This window comes from Bos indicus x Bos taurus, chromosome 11 (genome assembly GCF_003369695.1).
Source record: "Bos indicus x Bos taurus breed Angus x Brahman F1 hybrid chromosome 11, Bos_hybrid_MaternalHap_v2.0, whole genome shotgun sequence".
NCBI lineage: Eukaryota > Metazoa > Chordata > Mammalia > Artiodactyla > Bovidae > Bos > Bos indicus x Bos taurus.
In genome coordinates, this window is record NC_040086.1 from 45,262,515 (window position 1) to 45,287,762 (window position 25,248).

A 25,248-nucleotide genomic window follows, 5' to 3' on the forward strand; every position below is an offset into this window, starting at 1 on the left:
GAAATACATAGATATTTGAAAGATCTGCATGACTTAATGAGCTGATAGTTTCCAAATGACCCTTATACAGTGTTACAAACTATACATGGGTGAGTCATTTTTTTTAAAACTTGAAATATAGTTGATGTACAATTTTGTGTTAGTTTCTGGTGTACATCAGAGTGATTCAGTTATACATACATATATTCTTTTTCAGAGTCATTTCCATTATAGGTTATTACAAGGTATTGAGTATGGCTCCCTGTGCTATGCAGTAGGTACTTATTGGTTATCTATTTTATATACAGTACTGTCTGTCTGTTAATCTCAAACTCCTAATGTGTCCCTTCCCTACTCATTTTCCCTTTGGTAACCATAAGCTTGTTTTCCATATCTGTGAGTCTGTTTGTGTTTTATAAATAAGTTCATTTGTCACCATTTTTTGAGATTCCGCATAAAAATATCATAGATTTGTCTTTTTCTGTCTGACTTTCTTCACCTGGTATGATCTCTCAGTCCATCCATGTTGCTGCAAATGGCATTTTTCAGTCTTTTTTATGGCTGAGTAGCGTTCCATTGTATAGATGTACCGCATCTTCTTCTGTTCATCTGTTGGTGGGCACTCAGGTTGCTTCCATGTCTTGGCTGTTGTAAATAGTGCTTCTGTGAACACTGGGGTGCGTGTGTTTCAAATTAGAGTTTTCTCTGACATATGCCCAGGAGTGAGATTGCTGGGTCATATGGTAGCTCTGGCTTTAGTTTTTTAAGGAACTTCCATACTGTTTTGAAACTGGAGAAAACCCATAGAAATTCCCTATAGCTGATTAACTGTGGTTTCAGCACTGTTTCTAGGAAACACATGAGACTCCACAGAGCAGTCTAGATACACACACACATCTTGACATTTCCTGCACACGTAAAGCATGTCCTTAAAGACTATGAATGCATACCAAGCATCTAAATATAACTTAGATGCTGTAGGACCACTTGTAATGGATTGATACGGTTTCATGTTTATTTGCCCCCAGCCAGGATCTCATTCTAAATAAACAGTATACCGAACAATGTGTGTGGAGAGGGGGGAGGAGTGTCTGAACTTTACTGGGGTCCAGTTTCAGGTATTGAAAGATTTGCTTTAAGATATTTTCCTAGATAATGCTGATTTTTATGCAGAGGCAAAAAAAAGAGTCATTTTGTCACATGTGTCCCTCAGATTCCCATGATGCGGTTTTGAGGTTTAACTCTGCTCCTACACGTGGCTACGAGAAAGATGTCGGAAATAAAACCACCGTCCGCATCATTAATTCCCAGGTAAGCTGGGTAGACTTTTCATGGATGTATGTTTTACAAGTAAATAGCTTAACTGGATGAATGAAGAGAAATCACCCAGCTTTCCATGACCATGATCTCAGGGTTTTGTAATAATAAAAAATTACTGAGAAAAAATGCAGAGACTTGGGAATTCATGTGTGCTGTGAAGAGGGGAAAAAAAGTAAATAAGATCAAAAGGAAAAATCAGAATCGAGGTAGAAATATATATAGGTAGCACACTGAGTTCTGGGAACTGTGAAAAAGGAAGTTAAACAGAATAAATCAGGGGTGGAGGGCAGAAAGGCAAAGATACAGAATTCAAGGGGCAGCAGAACACCTCAGAAATTTCACTTTGTCATTGTCATTTGAAAATTTTAAAAAGGAAGATTCTTTTCTGTATGTTCTTAAGAAGAATGTTTTCCAAAATTCGTAACAAAATTATTCTCAGAACAAACCACAACAATTTCTAGCATTTCAAACTGTATGTAAAAAATGCAGTGATGAGAAATTTTTAGTGAGTTTCTTACCGAACAAAAGGTGTGCTTTCTGCATCAGGCCCTGGGCTCGCAGCCTGAGAGAGAGGTGAGAGTCAGGCCCTGCTTCCTGAATGCAGAGACGCCACTGATTGAAGATTCCTCTTCTGTCTGACGACAGCTTTTCAAAGAGGAGAAGATAAGCTCCAGCAAATTAAGACACCTGTCACTGTGATACACCCTAACTTCAGAAATACTAAGATGTGAAGAAGAGTGTCTTAAAACTGAGACAAATCAATGCATCATTCCCCCCTCCCCACCCCACCACCAAACTCTAGTTTTAAAAAGGTGATGGGCAGATGAAATTGAAGGACTCACCCAGGGCCAGAGAGGGCCCCAGTCTCCAGATCTCTGGGCTCCATTTGTCCTGAGGCTGTTTGTCTCAGGGAGGCACCTGAAGATTCTGGTTTTTCTAGGTCTGCAGCTCACCCTCAATGACCTGTGAAAGCCACTGAAGAAGAGCCTTTTGGGGTAGCCGAGGAGCCAGGGGATTCAATCCAGAGCTGGTATCTTTAGATGGGTCCATTGAGGGCTCTTTTCTTAAAAAAGGAAACTGCTCCCCCCTCCTTTCTCCAGATATTTTCTAAATTTCTAGTATGTAAAGCCTGCCTTTCTCCCTCCCCTAGAAAATCTGAGGAACATTTTTTTCCAATTCCTCTTTTAAATTTTCACTTCTTGGGCTTCTGTGGTGACTCCGTGGTAAAGAATCCACCTGCCAATGCAGGAGACACAGGTTCGATCCCTGGTCCAGGAAGATCCCACATGCTGCAGAGCAACTAAGCCCGTGTGCCACAACTACTGAGCTGTGCTCTAGAGCCTGGGAACTGCAATTACCAAGCCCAAGTGCCGCAACTACTGAAGCCTGCATGCCCTAGAGCCTGTACTCTGCAACAAGAGAAGCCACTTCACTGAGAAGCCCGCACAACACAACTAGAGAAAAGCCTGCCCAACACCAAGACCCAGCACAGCCAAAAATAAATAAGATTATAAAAAACAAGTTTTCACCTTTTAAAAAATACTAATTCTGAAGACCTAAGCCCTTGCTTTGCAGTGATTTTTGTATATATTTGCAGATTCTAACCAACCCCAGCTACCACTTCATGGACAGTGCATTGTATAAAGATGTCATCTTGGTGGCCTGGGACCCAGCTCCTTATTCTGCAAATCTTAACCTGGTGAGTATTTCCTTGGTGCCCTGACCCTTGCAGGTCAGATGGTGCCTTTGACTGATACATAACAGGAAGAAGTCAGGGACTGAACTTGGACAGGCGGAATGAAACTGATCATAGGCGCTAATTAAATTCACATATGCTCATACTGTTTGACTCCCAGTTGCAGTAGCTCCATGGTGAGCATCAACCCTCTGATGATAAAGTGTTTTTGTTCTGGAGGACTTAAAAAAACAAAACGTACAACATCTAGATGCTAGGAAAGTCCTAGTCATACCGGAAATTGGACTGCTTACATGCTGAATTTTTCCATTGTAGGATGATTACATCACCTTCCCATTTTTTAAAAGATATTTTGAAATAAATGGGAAGTTCTTGGTGGGACAGGCTAAGCTTTGTGACTCCACAACTCATTATTATTGAAATGGAGCCTGTCACAGGTTTTTCTTGAGTGTGCAGCTCTTTGGCTTCTGTCTCCAAACCTTCTTAATCTTATAGAATAGAGGATAAACAAGATTATTCAGTTCAGTTCAGTTACTCAGTTCTGCCTTTGTGACCCCTAGGGCACGCAGGCTTCCCTGTCCATCACCAACTCCCAGAGCCTACTCAAACTCATGTCCATCGCGTCTGCGATGCCATCCAAACATCTCATCCTCTCTTGTCCCCTTCTCCTCCCGCCTTCAATATGTCCCAGCATCAGGGTCTTTTCCAATGAGATGGTTCTTCTCATCAGGTGGCCAAAGTAACGGAGTTTCAGCTTCAGCATCAGTCCTTCCAATGAATATCCGGGGGAGGCGTGGGTCAGCAGTGGCCTGCTGCAGGGTCTGAGGCACTGAGTTCAGCAGTGCATGCATGGAACCTTTGGAAGGAGGTCACCATTATCTTCATTACCTCCACCATAGTTTGGCCTCAGGTCAAGCAACAGGGAGGGAACACAGCCCCACCCAGCAACAGAAAATTGGATTAAAGATTTACTGAACATGGCCCCACCCATCAGAACAAGACCCCGTTTCCCCCTCAGACTTTCTCTCCTATCAGGAAGCTTCCATAAGCCTCTGATCCTTATCTGTCAGAGGGCAGACAGAATGAAAACCACAATCACAGTCAACTAACCAATCTGATCACATGGACCACAGCCTTGTCTAACTGAATGAAACTATGAGCCATGCTGTGTTGGGCCACCCAAGATGGACGGGTTGTGGCGGAGAATTCTGACAAAATGTGATCCACTGGAGAAAGGAATGGCAAACCACTTTAGTATTCTTGCCTTGAGAACCCCATGAGCAGTATAAAAAGGCAAAAAAACAATATTCTTGCCAGCCAGCAAAATATAAGGGAGTGGGCTTCCCAGGTGGCTCAGGGGTAAAGAATCCACTTGCCAATGCAGAAGACATGGATTTGATCCCTAATCCCAGAAGATCCCACATGCCATGGAGCAACTACGCCCATGCACCACAACTACTGAACTTGCGCTCTAGAGCCTGGGAGCCACAACTACTGAGCCCATGTGCTGCAGCTACTGAAGCCCAAGTGACCTAGAGCCTGTGCTCCACCACAAGAAAAGCCACCTGGATGAGAAGCCTGAGCACCACAACTAGAGAGTAGCCCCTGCTCCCAGCAACTAGAGAAAGCCTGTGCATAACAACAGAGACCCAGCACAGCCAAAAGTAAGTTGTTGTTGCTCAATCACTAGGTCACGTCCAACTCTTTGCTTCCCCATGAACTGCGGCACGCCAGGCTTCTCTGTCCTTCACCATTTCCCAGAGTTTGCTCAGACTCATTTCTATTGAGTCAGTGGTGCCATCCAACCATCTCATTCTTTGCCACACCCTTCTCCTCCTGCCCTCAGTCTTTCCCAGCATCAGGGTCTTTTCCAATGAGTTGGGTCTTTTCCAGTGAGTCAGCTCTTTATTTGAAAAAATATATATATAAGAGAATTACATTCACAACCTCTGTACTTTGGGGAAGCCTGGCGTGAAAAGCCATTCTACTTGTTCTGAAAGGGGGCTAGGAAATTGGGCTGCACTTTATCCCCATGAGCAATGCTATAAGCTGTGCCACTGGCTGTGGACTTGTTTTCCATGACCCCAGAGGATGCCAGCTTCCTCTGATGAAGATGGGAACAGATTTCAGCCCTATCGGGGGGTACCTTTCCAAAAGAGCTGCCCATGATGGACTGTCCCTCTGGAAGAAGCATTCTGTCACCATGCATTCTGAGACAGAGGCTGGACACACACCTGGCATGACTCTAACTATTCTCACCCAGGAGTGCACATCAGCATCTCCTAAAGGCTTATCCCGCACATCTCCAAAGCCCTGTTCCCAGGAATCCGGCCGTATCCAGCCTCCACCTGTGATTTTGAGAGAGCTCTCTAATCAATTCCCACACACACCTTCTACTGAGAACCAGCATCAAGTGGGTGTTTGCACTTGTCAGCTTCCTTCCAGTCTGAGGTCTGTGGTTTTAAGTTCTGACAGCTTTCTTGCTGTTTTGGACCCATGAGAGTCTCTGGCTGTGGGCCTTGTTTCCTCCTGATTTAGAAGCTTCCCAGCTCAGGGCATGAGCTGTCTGATCAATGGACATGGGCAGTGACTGTGCCACTCTTGGGAAACCAGGCTCTGCTTCTGCTCCATGAGGGTCTGGAGGAGGTGGCGAAGACCCTGAGCTTCTCTCTAACTGCCCCCCGGGGTTTGGGGGCCACAGTTCAAATTATTCTTCTCAAAATGTTTAAAGCCACAGACCACATTCAACCAGGGACTGTTATGTAGGATCGTAATACAAGCCCAGGCTTCCTTGGTGGCTCAGAAGATAAAAAATCTGCATGCAATGCAGGAGACCCAAGTTTGATCCCTGGCTTGGGATGATCTGCTGGAGGAGGGGTTGGCTACCCACTCCAGGATTCTTGCCTAGAGAATCCCATGGACAGAGGAACCTGGCAGGCATGGTCCATGGCGTTGCAAAGTGTCAGACACCACTGAGCAGAAACACCAGTATCTTTGCCCGAGGCGTCTATTTGAAGGGACGGTCAGCCGGATGAACCCCTCCCCATACACCTTCTCCAAACCCCACTTCTTGGTGGCACCTGAGATGCTTCTGAAGACTTTTTAAAAATCAACCTTAGTGTATATGTTTTCATATAATTGTTGTTGTTCAATAGCTAAGTTGTGTGCAACTCATTGCCACCCAATGGAGTGCATGGCCGAGCTCATCTTCTGATGTCTTATCTTTTCGACTTTTCATGCCCTTCATGGGGTTCTTGAGGCAGGAATACTGGGGCAGATTGCCATTCTCTTCTCTAGTGGACGTTTTGTCAGAAGTCTCTACTATGACCCATCGGTCTTGGGTGGTCCTGCACAGCATGGCTCATAGCTTCATTGAGTTACATAAGCCCCTCCATCAAACCCCTCCATGAAGAGGTTTCATGCAATCATTTATGTGTAATCTTTGTACATGTGTGTGTTGCTGGGCAGTGGGCTGCAGTCCATGGGGTCGCTAGGAGTCGGACACAACTGAGCGACTTCACTTTCCCTTTTCACTTTCATGCATTAGAGAAGGAAATGGCAACCCACTCCAGAGTTCTTGCCTGGAGAATCCCAGGGACGGGGGAGCCTGGTGGGCTGCCATCTATGGGGTCGCACAGAGTCAAACATGACTGAAGTGACTTAGCAGCAGCAGCAGCAAATGTATACAGTCCTGTATTCAGCACCACAATGAAGGAACAGAATCTCCCCATCATTGCAGAGTCCTTTGTGTCATTCATTCACCTCCCAGACCTGGCCCCAACCCCAGGCAACAGCTGACATGTTTTTGAACTAGAGATTAGATTGGGAAAGCATATTTCTGAAATACAGTGATTGAAACCATGGCCATGGGCCATCTGGCCCTGTTTTTTGTTTTTGTTTTTTTTCCCTTTGTTTTTTTTGTTTGTTTGTTTTTCTTTACTTCTTTTTTGTTTGTTTGCCTTTGTTTTTGTAAATAAAGTTTTATTGAAACACAGCCACATATTGTACCATCTGTGGCTGCTTTCCATGTAAGTATACAGTGGAGCCCAGGAGTTGCAGCAGAGACCCCATGGCCCCAAAGCCTAACCTCTTTTACTACCTGGCCCCTTCTAGAAAAGTCTGCTGACTCTGCTCTAGCCCTTCTCCCTCCTTTTACTAAAGAATAAGCACCAGTCCCCCAGGCTGGACCTCAGCCCCTATACTCACTCACCCCTCATCCAGTGTAGAAGTGCCTACAGAAGGGGCATCCTAACCCCCCTCCCAGTCTGGTCCTCAGCCTCTAACTACCCACAACCCCAGCACTGCCCAGTTTCCTTTTCACAGTGTGGACCTCTGCCTTGACTGTGTGTTTTTTTCTCTTAGTGGTACAAGAAGCCAGATTACAACCTGTTCACACCGTATGTTCAGCATCGTCAGAGAAACCCGAACCAGCCATTTTACATTCTTCACCCCAAGTTTATCTGGCAGCTTTGGGACATCATCCAGGAGAACACGAAGGAGAAGATCCAGCCCAACCCGCCGTCCTCTGGCTTTATCGGTATGTGGCTATCAGGTTGGGTGAGTAGCAGCAGGTGTAGGTTCATGCTAAGTGACTGTACATCCGTGCTATACAAGAGCATCTAGAGGGTGTCTTTAGAGGGAAGATAGATTCACTAAAAAGAGTGCAAAGACTCTGTTTCAGTTTCTGCAGGCGAGTAAGAAACTACCTCAACATTCCAAGATCTGAAATGAACTGTTTCATTTTCTCTCATGATGGAGTGTGTCAGGAAGGGCCCAGCTGGGTGACCCCTTTGTTCCAGACTCATGGAGTCACTTGCGGGCATTCAGCTGCCCCATGGGGTGACCTTGCTCCCCCTGTTGGGCCCATCTGCTGGATGCCTGGGGGGTTGCAGCTCAGCTGGCCTGGTGACCATGTGCTTGTAGATGGTGGCCTCATGGTAATTGGACTCTTGATGGAAGCTCAGGGCTCCTGGCAGGTGTTCCAGTGACAGGAAGTGGAAGCAGGCTTTCTCAGGGCAGAAGCCCGAGGACACTCTGTGGGTCACAGCCGTCAGAGGCCCCCCAGACTCAAGGGGTGGAGACCTCAGGGCCGCTCAGGACCACCACCACTCGCATGCACATTGTTGATGTGGGGCCAGGTCGAGGATGGGAATTCATGGCCACTGGACCACCTCCCAGGGGTTGCAAGGTCACCAGTGGGTCTGGGCTTTGAGTAGCAGGATTCTCAGGCTGAGCACCACTCTCTCCACAGGATAGTGGACTTTGTGTAACAAGGGCATCACACTTGGCCTAGTGTATTGTTTGCACTCAGGTTTTTATCCTCAAATGTGGTCTTAACCCATTTCTTTTCCCATGTTTCAGCCTCTTGCCCTGTTATTGTCTTGGTGGCACCTGAATAGGGTGATATTAAGAAAGACCTTAGCTCCCCTTGGCATATGAAAGCTGCAGTGGAAACCCAGGATAGGAATTTTGTCCATAAAACACTGTAGCAGTCTCTACCCTAGTATTAATGAATATACAACCTGCACTGGGCTGCACAGGTGATAACCATGACTAAAGGAATGTTTATGGAAGTGACGTGAGTTGGTCAGTGATGCAGGCCCAAGAAGCATGCAAAGTGAGGCTTGTGGGTTTAGAGCAGTTTTGAGGTATTATAAAAATATGAAATATTTTATGCAGAATTCAAGACAAAATTCATGACTGCATGTTATTTTCCTTAAGCAGAGCTCCCTCACCCATTTTATGTCATGCCTTTGAAACACTTTGTTTCCAAGGCACTTTGTCAGATTCTAAGGTGGTTGTTTTTTTTTTAATATTTATTTATTTATTTTTAGCTGAGCTGGGTCTTCATTGCTGTGTGCAGGTTTTCTCTAGTTGTGGAGAGAGGGGATACTGTCTGGTTGTGGTGCGCAAGCTGCTCGTTCTGGTGGCTTCTCTTGTGGCGCACAGGCTTAGTTGCCCTGCGACATGTGGGATCTTCCTGGACCAGGGATCGAACCTGTGTCTCCTGCACTGGCAGGTGGATTCTTAGCCACTGTGCCACCAGGGAAGTCCATGTTGTGTTCTATTTTTTCTGTGAGTGAAAGATTACTCTGGGTATTCTCCTAGGAGACACTGCAAAATTCCCAGAGCAAAGGGTACAGATACGTAATTATATTATAACCACAAGTGGCAGGTTCAGTTCAGTTCAGTTCAGTCGCTCAGTGGTGTCTGACTCTTTGTGACCCCATGAATTGCAGCACACCAGGCCTCCCTGTCCATCACCAACTCCCAGAGTTCACTCAGACTCACGTCCATCCAGTCAGTGATGCCATCCAGCTATCTCATCCTCTGTCATCCCCTTCTCCTCCTGCCCCCAATCCCTCCCAGCATCAGAGTCTTTTCCAATCAGTCAACTCTTCGCATGAGGTGGCCAAAGTACTGGAGTTTCAACTTTAGCATCATTCCTTCCAAAGAAATCCCAAGGCTGATCTCCTTCAGAATGGACTGGTTGGATCTCCTTGCAGTCCAAGGGACTCTCAAGAGTCTTCTCCAACACCACAGTTCAAAAGCATCAATTCTTTGGCGCTCAGCCTTCTTCACAGTCCAACTCTCACATCCATACATGACCATAGGAAAAACCATAGCCTTGACTAGACTGACCTTTGTTGGCAAAGTAATGGCAGGTTAGATACAGTAATCCAAGCTACCACATAAGGATTCTAGAGCTCCAGTATGAGTGGAACAAACTACAAAGTGTCAGTCTTAGGCGCAGACATCTGGGATTAGAATAGGTCAGAAAAACCAGGGTGGACTATGATTTGTCTTTCGTGTGGTGTCATGGAATCCTGCTGACCTAGGGAAGAACGTGGAACAGGATGGAATGATGCTGAGACAGCATAATGGGATGTGGCCATCCAATCAAGTCTCCCTGGGAATTCCTGTGGCAGAAATCTGATCACAGCAAGAGCTTGGGAGCACAGTGGGGGCTCTCAGACACACTTACTACCGATATGAAGTTTGAAAGTTTCCTCTGACATAGTCATAGCTGGGGAACAACATTTCTGTGTGTTTTTGCTGTTGAAAGAAATCCTGCCACTTGTGGCCAGCTTCCTTTCACAGCTATGTGCTGAGCATTTAGAGTTTTCAGGGACACTGCTTGCCTGTGTGGTTTCTTTTCCAGGACAACGGGATTGCAGCTGGGGGTCATTTCAGGAGTGGGGGCTGGGCTGAACGACAGTCCTCTGATGTCACTGGCTTTCCAATTGCAGGCGAGTCACTTGCTCCTGTGAATGTCCTCATGGTCCTGGGAGAAAGGAGAGTCATAGCAACACCTTTTTGTGGGGCCAGTTCACACTTGTGGTCATTTTCTAGCTCCGTCCTGTCCAGGCTGGCAGCTCTTAGACACCGGTGGCTGCTCAAGTGTAAGTTAATTAAGATTAAACAGGAGGAAAATCTCTCCCTCGGTGCTTGAGCCCCATTTCAGGCTCTTAAAGTCCTGTGTTCCCAGTGGCTATGGCCCTGGGTGGTGTAGATGGAGACCGTCTTCACCACAGGGAAAGTTACGAAGGACAGCAGGAAGAAAAGGAACTTTTGGAGGAGCAACCAGTTCCTACTGGACGCTGTGCCTTATGGGCAGGGACCTCTCTGATGGAAGACATTTGATGTTACCCATCATATTGATGAATTGTTACTATATCCACATGTCAATTCTAATACATACTGTCATTTATTCTATACGTGAACATGCAGACTTTTCTTCCCTTTAAACTATTTCCTTAAGATAAATTCCCAGGTGTATATGACTGCTGAGGAGAGGGTGTGGTATGTTGATCACGTTGGAAGCACCAACTTACTGCTTTTTCCCTGACTTCTGACCAAAGGCCGTATTTGTGCTTCCGGGTCACAGAAGGACATCCTTATGTGTGTCAGAGATGTACTCTGTGTACCATCCCCTTGTCCAGAGCAGCAGCAAAGAGATGCTTACCCCTTGTGCATGGCACATGTATTATTTTAAAAAAAGAGTAGAATTTTGTTTTAGCTATACCTAAGGAACATTTCATGCAAAGATGGGCTCGATAAAGGACAGAAATGGTATGGACCTAACAGAAGCAAAAGATTTTAAGAAGAGATGGCAAGAATACACAGAAGAACTGTACAGAAAAGATCTTCACAACCCAGATAATCACGATGGTGTGATCACTGACCTAGAGCCAGACATCCTGGAATGTGAAGTCAAGTGGGCCTTAGAAAGCATCACTATGAACAAAGCTAGTGGAGGTGATAGAATTCCAGTTGAGCTATTCCAAATCCTGAAAGATGATGCTGTGAAAGTGCTGTACTCAATATGCCAGCAAATTTGGAAAACTCAGTGGTGGCCACAGGACTGGAAAAGGTCAGTTTTCATTCCAATCCCAAAGAAAGGCAATGCCAAAGAATGCTCAAACTACCGCACAATTGCACTCATCTCACATGCTGGTAAAGTAATGCTCAAAATTCTCCAAGCCAGGCTTCAGCAATATGTGAACCGTGAACTTCCTGATGTTCAAGCTGGTTTTAGAAAAGGCAGAGGAACCAGAGATAAAATTGCCAACATCTGCTGGATCATCAAAAAAGCAAGAGAGTTCCAGAAAAAACATCTATTTCTGCTTTATTGACTATGCCAAAGCCTTTGACTGTGGATCACAATAAACTGTGGAAAATTCTGAAAGAGATGGGAATACCAGACCACCTGATCTGCCTCTTAAGAAATTTATATGCAGGTCAGGAAGCAACAGTTAGAACTGGACATGGAACAACAGACTGGTTCCAAATAGGAAAAGGAGTACGTCAAGCCTGCATATTGTCACCCTGCTTATTTAACTTATATGCGGAGTACATCATGAGAAATGCTGGACTGGAAGAAGCACAAGCTGGAATCAAGATTGCTGGGAGAAATATCAATAACCTCAGATATGCAGATGGCACCACCCTTATGGCAGAAAGTGAAGAGGAACTAAAAAGCCTGTTGATGAAAGTGAAAGTGGAGAGTGAAAAAGTTGGCTTAAAGCTCAACATTCAGAAAACGAAGATCATGGCATCCGGTCCCATCACTTCATGGGAAATAGATGGGGAAACAGTGGAAACAGTGTCAGACTTTATTTTTCTGGGCTCCAAAATCACTGCAGATGGTGACTGCAACCATGAAATTAAAAGACGCTTACTCCTTGGAAGGAAAGTTATGACCAACCTAGATAGCATATTCAAAAGCAGAGACATTACTTTGCCAACAAAGGTCCGTCTAGTCAAGGCTATGGTTTTTCCTGTGGTCATGTATAGATATGAGAGTTGGACTGTGAAGAAGGCTGAGCACCGAAGAATTGATGCTTTTGAACTGTGGTGTTGGAGAAGATTCTTGAGAGTCCCTTGGACTGCAAGGAGATCCAACCAGTCCATTCTGAAGGAGATCAGCCCTGGAATTTCTTTGGAAGGAATGATGCTGAAGCTAAAACTCCAGTACTTTGGCCACCTCATGCAAAGAGTTGACTCATTGGAAAAGACTCTGATGCTGGGAGGGATTGGGGGCAAGAGGAGAAGGGGACGACAGAGGATGAGATGGCTGAATGGCATCACTGACTGGATGGATGTGAGTCTGAGTGAATTCCGGGAGTTGGTGATGGACAGAGAGGCCTGGCGTGCTGCAATTCATGGGGTCACAAAGAGTCGGACACGACTGAGCGACTGATGTGATCTGATCTGATTTGATATGTGTATCTGGGCTTCCCTGGTGGCTCAGTGGTAAAGAATCTGCCTGTCAATGCAGGAGACCTGGGTTCGATCCCCGGGTCAGGAAGATCCCCTGGAGAAGGAAATGGCAACCCACTCCAGTATGCCTGTCCGTGGCCCATGGACAGAGGAGCCTGGTGGGCTACAATCCATGGGGTAACAAAGAGTCAGACACGACTGAGGGACAAAACAACAACATACACGTATCCTCTCCCTCTTGGTTCTTCCTCCCACCTGCTCTCCATCCCACTGCTCTCGGTCATCACAGAGCACCAACCTGAGTTTTTTCTGCTTTATATTTTTTTAATTAAAAAGAAGTAACATAAGACATCCCTGGTGGTCCAGTGATGAAGACTTTGCCTCCCAATGTAGGGGGTACGCTTTCAATCCCACATGCCACGTGGCAAAAACAAAACAAAACAAAACATAAAACAGAAGCAATACTGTAACAAATTCAACAAGGACTTTAAAAATGGTCCACATTAAAAAAAAACTCTTTTTTTATAAAAAGAAATAGCATACATCCCAGAGAAGGCAATGGCACCCCACTCCAGTACTCTTGCCTGGAAAATCCCATGGATGGAGGAGCCTGGTGGGCTGCAGTCCATGGTGTCGCTAGGAGTCGGACACGACTGAGCAACCTCAGTTTCACTTTTCACTTTCATGCATTGGAGAAGGAAATGGCAACCCACTCCAGTGTTCTTGCCTGGAGAATCCCAGGGACGGGGGAGCCTGGTGCGCTGTCATATCCGGGGTCGCAGAGTCCGGACACGACTAAAGTGACTTAGCAGCAGCAGCAGCAGCAGCACACATCCAGGTAATTTGGATGCTCCACAGGACCCGTTTCTTTGGAACATTTGTCCCACAGTGTCAGGACCCTTCAGTCCACTGGGAGCCACTTGTTCACATGGCAAGAACATCTCTCTTTTTCATCCCTGTCTGGATGCTGGAGGCCTTCTCTCATTACCTGGTACTGGGAGGTGGTTCTGACAGCACTGAGGCCTTCCTAGGGAATGGAGAGTCATTTCCTAGGAATTCCATGGTTTCCACATTGCCTTCATACACACTGATAGTTTTGTGGGAGGTGTGTGAGTTCATCCGAAGTCCTGAAGTCTGGCTGGGTGGTTCTGCCGTCTGATGTAGGAGGCCCTCCAGCTTCACCCCAGGGGGTTCCGGGCTGAGCATCGTCAGGCAGACTGGCCTCTGCACCAACCTGACCAGCGCTGATAGGAGACTTGCTTTCACTGTACAAACCACCAGCACCCGCTCACACCTTTTGAAAAGGCAGCCTCAATTGTTTATAGCATAAGTACTATTTCTAGACTTCACAGATGCAAATGCTGTAATTTCAGACTATTGAATATACAGGCAGAATAATATGCTTAAAAACAAGTCATGACTTCATTTCTTTTCCACTTTATTTTGCATTCAGGACTCTAATTTTCCAATATATCATCCAAACTCAGATGGTAACACAAAATAATAACACGTTAACTCAAAATAATAAGCCGCTTAACATCTCATACATGACTGTGTAAAACCAATCATTATTATGTTGACGAGGAACAACTTTTTATATTTCCCTGTAAACAGTGAATCCCGAATGTATGTTACCATCAAATAATACAATATAAATGGGCTAAAAAATTGATTTTCAAGTATTATTCATGCATTACATGATTTTACTTAATATAGTACATGCTTGTTAAATTATTATTTTATTACATGAAATGCAAATTTCCAAACCACTTCTTTTTTTACAATTTAAGTAACTCATTTTGTTGAGCTGCTATTGTGAATATTGTCTTTGATATTTTTTAAATTAATTTTTATATAAGTATAGTTGCTTTACAGCCTGTTAGTTTCTACCATACAACAAAGTGAATCAGCTATACATATACATATATCCCCTCTTTTTTGGATTTCCTTCCCATTTCCTTCCCATTCACCACAGTTCCCTGTGTTACACAATAGGTTCTCATTAGTTATCTATTTTATAAATAGTATCAATAGTATATATATTCCAGTTTCCCAATTCATCTCATCCCCATAGAAACCACATTTTAATTACAGATATCTTCTGGAAATGTCACTTAAAATGTCATTTTTGCTCCTTCAGTAATCTTAAGTACAGTTTTCATAATTTTCCATCTTATGATGAATTTATGGAGAAACCACAGAATAGCTACTACATTTCCATTAGACCAGCACATTCAATACCCTTAACTTTTCACCCTCACCCCTCATTCAGAAACATGTTTTGCAGGGTTTATTGGATATTCTCAGAAATTCCTTATTTGAATTATGTTCAAGTATTACCTGAAATTGATGAGAGCCTGTATTTTTCCCATCACTTGCATTAGGTTCTATTTATGTCCATAGCTTATTTTGCTCCATGTTAAAAAGATACATTCATCAAGGAGAAAATTCTATTATTGTTAACAATTTGGGGTATCATTTTAAATATTTTGCCAGGTGCAAAGTAAGATAATTTGGTGTGATCACAATTAAAATCTAAATGATTAAGTTCTGTTAGACTCTAACACATCAATCATATCTATGTATATGAAAAGTAGAGGTTTGGGTTTCTTTTTTTTTTTTTTTTTGGTTGCACGGGGCTGGGTCTTTGTTGCAGGGTGTGCGCTCTCTAGTTGTCGAGTGGGCTTAGTTGCTTATGTGGGCTCTTAGTTCCCCACACAGGTGCTGAACCAGCGTTACCTGCATTGGAAGGCAGATTGTCAACCACTGAACACCAGAGGAGCCCCAAAAGTAGAGTCTTTATAGGAGAACCTTGTTTATTCAGAATTTGTGGTCGTCTGAACATAACATGCAAAGATGCAGGTGGAAGTTTGCTTTTTATCCAGGTTTTAGAAAAATAAATAAGTGTACATACTGCTTGTTAAGCTGAGTCATAGACTGACTTTTTATTAAGACCAGTGGAAATGCTTTTTAATTGGTTAGATAATTATATTGAATTATACAATATTTTAAAACCTGTAATTTGGCAAATGAATGGCTCTTGAGTCATAATTGCCCAGAAAAATTTGCACTTTTTTTTCTTCAAATGAATCTCTACTCATTTGTAAAACTTGGCCAAAAAACTTAACATGAATTATGTTCAAAGATTTTTAGGAACTGGCTGCATGCCCATTTGATTGGTTTGGAAAAATACATTAAAAAGTGTCTAAATATTGATCCACTTATCAAAAAGTCTGGCTGCACACTGAGAGCAGTAAAATTTTATTAGTGCTGAAAGCAGTTCCTTTTGGATAGTCCATAAACGAAATTATGTAACATTAAAGTTCCTTAAGTGATTTTTCTAAAAATTCTTTACTGAATAAGATAGCATGAGATGATTTGTATTCATTTTTGCTCTGGGGGTAATCCTGAGCAGTCCTAAGAAAGGAAATGAAAAAAAAAATTTTTAGTGTAGCCAGATGTGAAGTCCCCATATGGGTCTGGCTTGGGGGAATGATGAGGAACAATGTGATGCTGTGAGTTTATACGTACAGGGCATCTGTGCAGACAGGCTGCAGCCCCGCTGGCCTGCCTGCTGATCACCAGGGACCCCTGCCTGCAGGGTTGACCCTTGGCTGGCTTCTGGGAGCCTGGGTTTGGGGAGACCCTCCCTTCTGACAGAGTGGGTCACTGTGCCCAGATGCTCATGCAGCAGTGGGGCCTCTTCCCAGCACCTGCATCCTTCTGGAGTCTGGACAGTGTGAGCCAGGTTTGTAATAAATCACTGACTCTCTGCTGGGCCCTGTAGGTCCCTCTGGCAAGTCATCAAACCCAGAGGCAGGCTGGGGAACTCAGACCCGGTCCCTCGTCAGCATAGTGCAGAGAAAATGTCTGCAGCCCATGTGTTGTTGGTGTTGACGTCACCATGGTGATAGAGCAGCATCACCGCAGGTCAGAAGAGATGCTGCCGGCAGTGCAGGCATTTGTCTCAGACCATAGCGAAGACACTCTCTTCAGTCATTCTCAGGATGGTAGGTCATGGGCCTGCCGCCTGTTTTTAAATGTAAACATTCGTTCTTTAGTTTAGTTTACTTTTTTTTTAATTTATGTATTTATTTTTTGGCTGTGTTGGTTCTTCATTGCTGCACTCAGGCTTTTTCTAGTTGCAACGAGCAGGGGCTAGTCTCTAGTTGTGGCACTCAGGCTTCTCATTGCAGTGGCTTCTCTTGTTGCAGTTCTTAGGCTTTAGAGAACAGGCTCAATAGTTGTGGCGCACGGGCTTAGTTGCCCCACGGTATGTGGGATCTTCCTGGACCAGGAATCGAACCTGTGTCCCCTACATTGGCAGGCAGATTCTTAACCACTGGACCACCAGGGTAAACCCTACATTTTTTTCGTAAAGAAACGTTTTATAAATCCCAGTCCTCAGCCTGTGCCCAGTTGAATACAGAGTGAGTTTAACTGAAGAGGCTTCCAACAGTCCCTAACAGCCTGCTCCCTCCCAGTGTGGTCCCAACCCCACCTCCTGCGGTCTTTCCTCCTCACACCCCATCTCCCAACTCTAGCCCCAAGCTGTGCCAGGGCTGGCACACACTCCAGACATCATGGTCCATGCACTTCCTCTTTGCAACACATGCAGAAGTTTCATTTCAGGATTTTGTGTGTGGCTAAGTACTCTAAACTCCTAGGAAAAGTGATGTGCAGATTTAACCACATTTAATAATGATGTTCAATATTTATTATATGGCAGAGTTTAAATTTAAACTCAAATTTATATGTAATATATGGTTGGTAAATGAAAAAGCAGAGTATACATATGCTAAATGAAATGACCATGATGTCTGAAAAATTTTTGAATAATTAAAAATATTCTCCACTTGGTTTTCTAAATCTTGCCCACACTTCACATGTACCCTACAAGTTGCAAACTGATTTTTCCCTCCCTTTGAAGGTGTTGCCCTAACGATTTGATATCACCGCTACAACTGCCTGTCATTTAAACACTTGGGGCAGAGTCGGCTCTAACTTAAATTTTAGTGCTCTGGACCAAGGCTCATGGTTACAGGAACTCACAAGTTCATATGTGTGTGTGTGTGTGTTAGTCGTTCAGTCATGGCCGACTCTTTTGTGACCCCATGGACTACAGCCAGGCTCCCCTGTCCATGGAATTCTTTAGGCAAGAATACTGCGATGGTTTGCTATTCCCTTCTCCAGGGGATCTTCCAGACCCAGGGATTGAACCTGGGTCTCCTGCATTGGAGGAGGATTGTTTACCACCTGAGCCACCAGGGAAGCAAGTTCATACAAGAACACAAAATGAGATGCAAAAACCAGGAGGAAGAATGCAGATAACTCAAGATAAGGACCCCACTTCCTAAACCTTTGTCAGCCTTCAGTTGGGATGGCCATGAAATACCTAGCAAATTTCTGAAGCTCTTATAGTTGTTTTAAAATATATTTATATATGAAGGCACTGGTCCTTGGTTCTCTCTGGCTCTACCTGGATCTGGGTCACACTGTGGGGCTCATGGAAGGGGGAGAGGAGGAGGGAGCCAGCACTGCTGGGAGGAAGGAGGGGGACTGAGCTGGGACTTGATGTTTCCACATAGCTCTTGGGAACAGCTTGACTTCCTAGAAGCTGACCTGAAGAATCTCCGTGTCTCTTGTACGGAGCAGCGTTACTCGCAGCCGCAAGCAGTTTTGTGGCCGTCAAGGCACGTCCTGATGTCTTCTGAACAGAACACCGGATCCTCTCTGTCATCCTGTCTCCCCTCCCCCTCCCCCCAGGTGGTGCCTACAGATTCAACCCTCACCTCCCCCAGGAACCTTTCTCTGCATCCCCAAGCCCTTCCCACTACTCCCCCAGGCCCTTGTGCAGGACTTTACCCAGTTGTGAGCATTTTCATGCTGCAAACACAGTTGATTACTTAGAAATATGCTTGTCCTCTGCAGACCAGCCTTGTCTGTAACAGGAACTCACTGTGTGATTTCATGTCTTTTTCATAACAAGGATTATCCTTTCCTAAAAGGGAGAAGGAAATGGCAACCTAATCCAGTATTCTTGCCTAGAGAATCCCATGGACCAAGGAGCCTGGTAGGCTGCAGTCCATAGGGTCACAGAATCAGACACGACTGAGCGACTTAGCACACACACATACATAATTTTAAGTTTAAAAGGTGTTACTACATCGCTTCTCGCCCTTTCTAAGATCAAGTGTAAAGAGTGTTAACAGAGGTGATGGGGAAAATAACAGAGCTCGGAAAATAACGCTCTTTAGCACAGATCCAGATGAGACTTCCTCTATGATGACGCAGTTTTATAGCTATTTGAAATATTAAAAATAAAAAAGAAATCAAAGAAACTTTAATATGGATAGTTTCAGTGAGAAAAACACTTTTTTTTAAATTTTATTTTATTTTTAAACTTTACATAATTGTATTAGTTTTGCCAAATATCAAAATGAATCCGCCACAGGTATACATGTGTTCCCCATCCTGAACCCTCCTCCCTCCTCCCTCCCCATACCATCCCTCTGGGTCGTCCCAGTGCACTAGCCCCAAGCATCCAGTATCGTGCATCAAACCTGGACTGGCAACTCGTTTCATACATGATATTTAACATGTTTCAATGCCATTCTCCCAAATCTCCCCACCCTCTCCCTCTCCCACAGAGTCCATAAGACTGTTCTATACATCAGTGTCTCTTTTGCTGTCTTAAACTCTGTGTCTCCATCTCTTTCCTTTTAACGATTTTATAATAAATTTTTTTTCACATTACACTCATTTCTTTGTTACATCACAGTTCTCCTGTTGTAAATCAGGTGGACCTGGGTGTGGAATGAAATAGTATATTCAGACTTGGGGATGCAGATCTGGCCCCAACTGTCCTCTGCTTAAGTTTGACTGCTTGGTCTTTTCTTCTCTCATTCCCGGGTCCCCAGTGGTCAGCTGGATGGGTGAATGTGTAATAGCATCGTGTCTTAGCACGGCCCCAGTCCCCAGACCTCACACATGCCACTCACTGGAAGCTAGAGTCGCAAGGTGAAGCCAACAAGGTAGGGGACACAGAGCAGGCATCTCCTGCCCCAATTGTGACCCTCCATCCCATCTAAAGATGTCCATCCCCCCATTACTTCCCCTCAAGAAAGTAGGTCATATAGGACTCGGGGAAGTCAAACCAAGACTCTGTGACAACCTAGAGGGGTGGGATGGGAAGGAAGGTGGGAGAGAAGTTCAAGAGGGAGGGGACATATATTTATGGCTGATTCATGTTGATGTTGAGCAGAAACCAACACAATTCTGTAAAGCAAATTATCCTTCATTTAAAAAATAAATTTAAAATTTTAAAAAGGAAAGTAGGTCATATAGTCATTCAACAAACATGGATCCTTAACTCTCCACCAATACTGTGCATGCCACTAATGACAAGAAGATGGATAAGTGACCCAGCCCTCACCCTCGAATCCTCTGCTCTCTGGTGGGAAAGAGACTGTAAGCAGACACATGGTTAGGACAGGGAGACACGTAGACAAGGAAGAAACGACGGTGGAATCCGCCACCCTTGAGGACTGATGCCTCCCCCTCCCCGAGTTGCTCACGGCTCTGCTTCCCCCTCCCCCACCAGGCATCCTGCTGATGATGAACCTGTGTGGCGAGGTGCACGTGTACGAATACGTCCCGTCAGTGCGGCAGACAGACCTGTGTCACTACCACGAGCCCTACCATGACGCGGCCTGCACACTGGGCGCCTACCACCCGCTGCTCTACGAGAAGCTGCTGGTGCAGCGGCTCAACGTGGGCACCCATGGTGACCTGCACCGCAAAGGCAAGGTCGTGCTGCCCGGGTTGCAGGCCGTGCGCTGCCCGCCAGGTGCCTGAGGGGCCAGCCGGGCTCTGCATCCCGGAGATGCTGGAAGGCACCCTGGAGGCAGCGTGACCTTGTGTCTGCAGCTGTGACTTTGTGCTGACCATGGGGATCCTTCCCTTTCTAAGCCAGTGAGTGTGTCCGACCGTTCAGAACATAGAAATGGAATTCAAAGAAACTCCAGAAAGATACAAAAGAAAAATTTTCAAAGATAGCTAGGGGGAAAAAAAATGTGTAAGAAATGGATAAATAGCTCCAGAATGTTGGTCTTTGCTTTCAGCTGACACACCTGATGGAGATGTGGTTTGTACCTGGAAGCAGCCTCGCTTCGGGACAGTACCTGACACATCTGCTGTGTCATTTGTATGTCATTTGTCGTGAAAGAGCCCAGGGTTGATGATGAACCCTGATTATCACCCGGACCTGTTTATAGGAACAGCAGACCCCACAGGATATCCTGTGAGGTGTCTTCTCCACTTCTGCTCCCAGCTGCCACCGAAGGCTTTGCAGTTTTGTGTATCAGGACACGTTTCTAAAAGCATGAAGCCCCCTTCCTGGATAGTCCAGGAAGAAGCCAGCCCCAGGCAGCACCCAGGGGAGGCACTTTGCCCTCCTGCAGCGTTTCCTTGCTTGACTAGAATCCCCAGGCACGCGGGAACATCGCGGCAGGTATGCACAGAATGGGGCAGCAGGCGGCCGTGGGCAGCACGGCCCCAGGCCCCAGCTTTTCTGGCCTCAGCACCCGCCAGCCCTCCACACAACCTGCGTGTCTACAGGCACTGACAATTAGGACTCCCCATGGTGGCGGTGCGGGGGGGTCCTTCCAGCCTAGAGCTGTCCCCCTGTGCTTCTAGAGCTGCACACCTGTCTCTTCCATGTGTTTTCCTCACAGGTTCATATCATCTGTTGGGATCCTAACGGTGATACACTGACTTCCGCTGATTCTTCCTACAGTCAGATGTTTAGGAATCCCATCATCATCTTCACAGATCTGTTGTGCGTCAGTAACATAACAAAGCCATATAATTAAATACATTTGCGTGAAAGCACTGATTTTTAGCAAATAAAAAATAAAAGTATATGATTCAGAGGGAAAGACAGTGAGAGAGGAGTCAGTCCAGTGTGTTAGCTATAGCAGCTCATTTGGTTGTAATCTCAATTTTTGTCACAAAAGCATCAAAAAAAATTTTTTTCCCATAAATGTAGTAAAACAGAAACATTATGGAATACCTTAGTTCAACGTACAATTTCAATCCATACCCAACACCTATCTCCACGGTCCAGTTACAACTTATTGGCCGGAACAGTCACAGCTTCTTTAAATGTGTTCTTCTCCACAAGAGTGTGAACATCAGGAAAGTTTAGTACAGAAGGTTTTTTTGTTCCAGGATTGTTTGTTTTTTTTTTTTTTTTTTCCTGAGCAAGAATGGTTGACAGAAACTGGCCTCTCTGGTCAGTATACTTAGCAGAAACTGGGCCAAGTCGCAGACATCTCCTATGGCTTATTGTCACAGTGAATTTGGGGTCATTGAAAATCTTTGATTGTGACAATATCCACTACAAGCCTACTGTGAGAGCCTCGCTTCCAGATTTATGGTAAGGGATGGATAGTTCTGTCCAGCCTGCCAACTAATATCCAAGCAGACATGAACAGGCCGCTTTTCTCCCTCGTTTCCTGAAGGGATACAGCCCTGTGCGGTGTTCAGTGAGTCCTGACGCTGCGAAGTGGCTGGTGCAGGGTGACTGGTCCAGTCACCCTGGGCCCTCCCCAGACTGTGCAGGCTCTGACCTCAGATACCCATGACACTGAAGTTTCTTTACTCACCTTCCTACTGGGTTTCCCTCTGGGCCTCCTTGTATCCAGAACAGCCCCTTCTGCCGGCATGAGATACTGGGCAGAAGGAAATTTGCTGGTGGGTCAGCATAGATATTCAAGTTCAGAAGCCCCAGAAAACACTTCAAAGGCCTCCAAATACATTTTGTTGTAACCCATGCACTTTTAAAATGTACCTTTAGCTCACAGAGGTTATAAGAAAGACTGAAGAGGATACAGAACATTTAATTAAAGGTTTTGGATTTATTATGGCCTTAAAGACTCTTGGGAACCAGGGTCTGTTAAAAACACTGAGACAACGCGGTACAAGTATTCATACATTGCAGGCTGGGCATTCTTCTGCTTAAGAGTTTCAGTTTAGCTCCTTGAATCTATTAGGCAGTTATAGTTGATGTGTTGACTCTTCTCGTCAGCAGACAGTGATTAAGCCCTCTAAATACACACATTGCAGTAAGCAGCCGGCCTTTCCATGAAGGAATTAAAGGAAATGGTGCCCGCTGCATTTCTTTCAGGCTTCACCCCTTCCAGACCTTCCACCCTTGCTATAAAGCGATGCTCTGTAAACCGAGGCCGTTAGGTGGTCCTTCTCTCTCGGGACTGAAGAAGGTCACACTGCGTCACTTCTTGAGGTAACTTCACTCCATCTTTTGCTGTTGCTGTTGTCACACTGAAATGTTGACCAGAAATGACAACTCACTCGCGTCCAGGTCTCAGGTCCTCCCCTTGAGGCTCTCCAGCCCTTCCCTAGGTATGAAGGGAGGGTCTAATAGGTAGAGCATCCACGCTGTCCCCTGGGATGCCAGTGCTGGCCCTGTACATCACCTTAAGGGCGAAGGGCTCACAGGTGGACAGGAGGAATTACATAAGTACCCTCCTCCGTTAGGGTTGGCGAGGGGCTTTGGTTCAACTTTGGTCCCAGGGTCTGTCATTGTCCACAGTATGCAGGGCTCAGGGAACCCCAGCCCTGTCCTCCCAACATGTCCCACACCCTCCTTTAATTAACCCTGGGCTCCCTAGTAATCGTCATCACAGTAGCTATAGCATCTAGACAAAGCCATGCTGAAATAATGATCAGCCTTCTCAAAGCTGGGAAATGAAAGTAAGTGTTTAAAGCCACCCAGGGTCACTCTGTTACATGACCATGAGCCAGTTCCTTCTGGTGGAACAGATTAATTCCTGATGTTGTGGGCTGTCCCTTAGGGGCAGGAATACTCACAGCCACAGAATTAATTAGGTCCAGTCTGGCGGTATCAGGATCACGTGAGGGATGGTAGGTGATGGAGGATTTCGTGTGCACAGATAACGTCATGATGAGAGCACCCTGACCAGCCTTTCTCTTAGAGATCAAGGCACCGTGCATGGTTGAGGCTGGTGGCCAAAGTGACCCAGTCTCACTGCTGCTTAACTATGGCAAGAGGCAGAGCCAGGAGGTAGGGTGATGACCAAGAAACACGTGGCTGAGTGTGCAAGCCACATAGTGTCTGAATATATTCAACCAGATTGCGTATGTCGACTTCTCACTTTCTGATCGTTTAGGACTCTTACCCAGAGGTTCCACAGCCAATGAGGGCAGTTGTATATTGAAATTCAGTGCTTAGGGAAAGTGTGCCTGAGTTCACACCTGTGTGTTATACTCCAGATACTTCCATCATGAAATTATTCTGCATGTATCTGTCTCTCAGGCATTATTTATACAACTGGTAAATGAAAGATATTAATTGGTTGAGGGAAGAAATTATAAGTTCTGATTCTTGCTTTATTAAGTAACTGAAGCCTTTTAGTAAGAAGAAATCCAGAAAATTTCTCTATGAGCTCAGGCTAATGGAATTTAAGGAATGAAAGACACTGATATAGTTCTGACTCTTATTATAACAAGTGTGCATGTAGATATAGTTATATAATTGTATATATACATATCTACGTACATGGTTGCTTTTAAACATTTTTTTTCATCAAACTTTATTTCTAAAACCTTGACAATAAATTTTTTAATTATGCAAGCACCAGTTTTTTAAGAGAAGTAAGCAAATGTTATATGTCTTTCTATGAAATAAAAAAATCCAGTTTTCCCATGCGCTCATATTTCACACCTTCTGGCTACATTAAAAAGTATGGCAGGAATATTTACAAGGTGCTCTGAGGGTAGAACTACAACCTAAAGGTTGTGTCCTCATCAGAAACCTAACTGAACTCTGACCTTTGACGAGAAGTTGATCTAGAATTCATGGTTTTTGCAAGATTAGGGGAAGAAATGCTTATTTGGATCTATGGAAAATAGTCTCCTAGCTTAGGTTTCACACAAATTAACTGCGTCAGAACTGTTAAAACCTAACATTTATGACACCACACATCGTGTTAGACTCTATATAAAAATCCTTGTGAAATTTTTCTTGGGAAAAAAAATCCTTGGAAACCAGTCAACTTTTTTAACAGCTTTGGGGATTTTTTTTGTATGATACTTTTTAAAATGAAATGTGTACTCTTCAACATGAATTAAGGCTTGAGGTTTTCCAGGAGTCACCTTTTAAATGTGTTTGTACACAGTTTAACACTTTGATATTTTCTAGTTTGGTTTTGTATATTTTTATGTGTACACAATGTACAGACTTTTTTCCTGTAAATAAAACATGTTTTCATTTGTCTAGATGCATCTCTGTTTTAATTTGTAGAAATTGCACAAAATAATGAATGAGGGGCAAAATCATGAGGCGTCTCAAGAAAAAAAAAATGGCACAGAGCCGAGATCTAACTGCAAGATTGTAAAAGGAGTAAGAACAGCAGGCCTTCCCACTCTGAACCTGGACACAGCCGGCCTGAAACAGAGGTGGGGCCAGCGGTCCTCACCAGAGGGTT

The 25,248-nt window shown here is 44.8% G+C and overlaps 1 protein-coding gene across 5 annotated transcripts in view; it reads left to right on the forward strand.

Moving 5' to 3' along the window:
* The window catches only part of ST6GAL2 (ST6 beta-galactoside alpha-2,6-sialyltransferase 2), a 59,087-nt gene extending 34,048 nt beyond the window's left edge, over window positions 1-25,039 (forward strand). For 4 of the 5 annotated variants that reach the window (XM_027555439.1, XM_027555438.1, XM_027555441.1 and 1 more), the window contains exons 3-6: window positions 1,193-1,290; window positions 2,897-2,998; window positions 7,358-7,532; window positions 20,322-25,039. In XM_027555439.1, the coding sequence (XP_027411240.1) occupies window positions 1,193-1,290; window positions 2,897-2,998; window positions 7,358-7,532; window positions 20,322-20,575 (629 nt within the window). In that variant the 3' untranslated portion in view covers window positions 20,576-25,039. Of the gene's footprint in view, window positions 1-1,192; window positions 1,291-2,896; window positions 2,999-7,357; window positions 7,533-10,245; window positions 11,074-20,321 lie in introns of those variants that run through there. The other variant, XM_027555443.1, reaches the window with a different exon arrangement.
* Window positions 25,040-25,248: the final 209 nt, after the last annotated feature.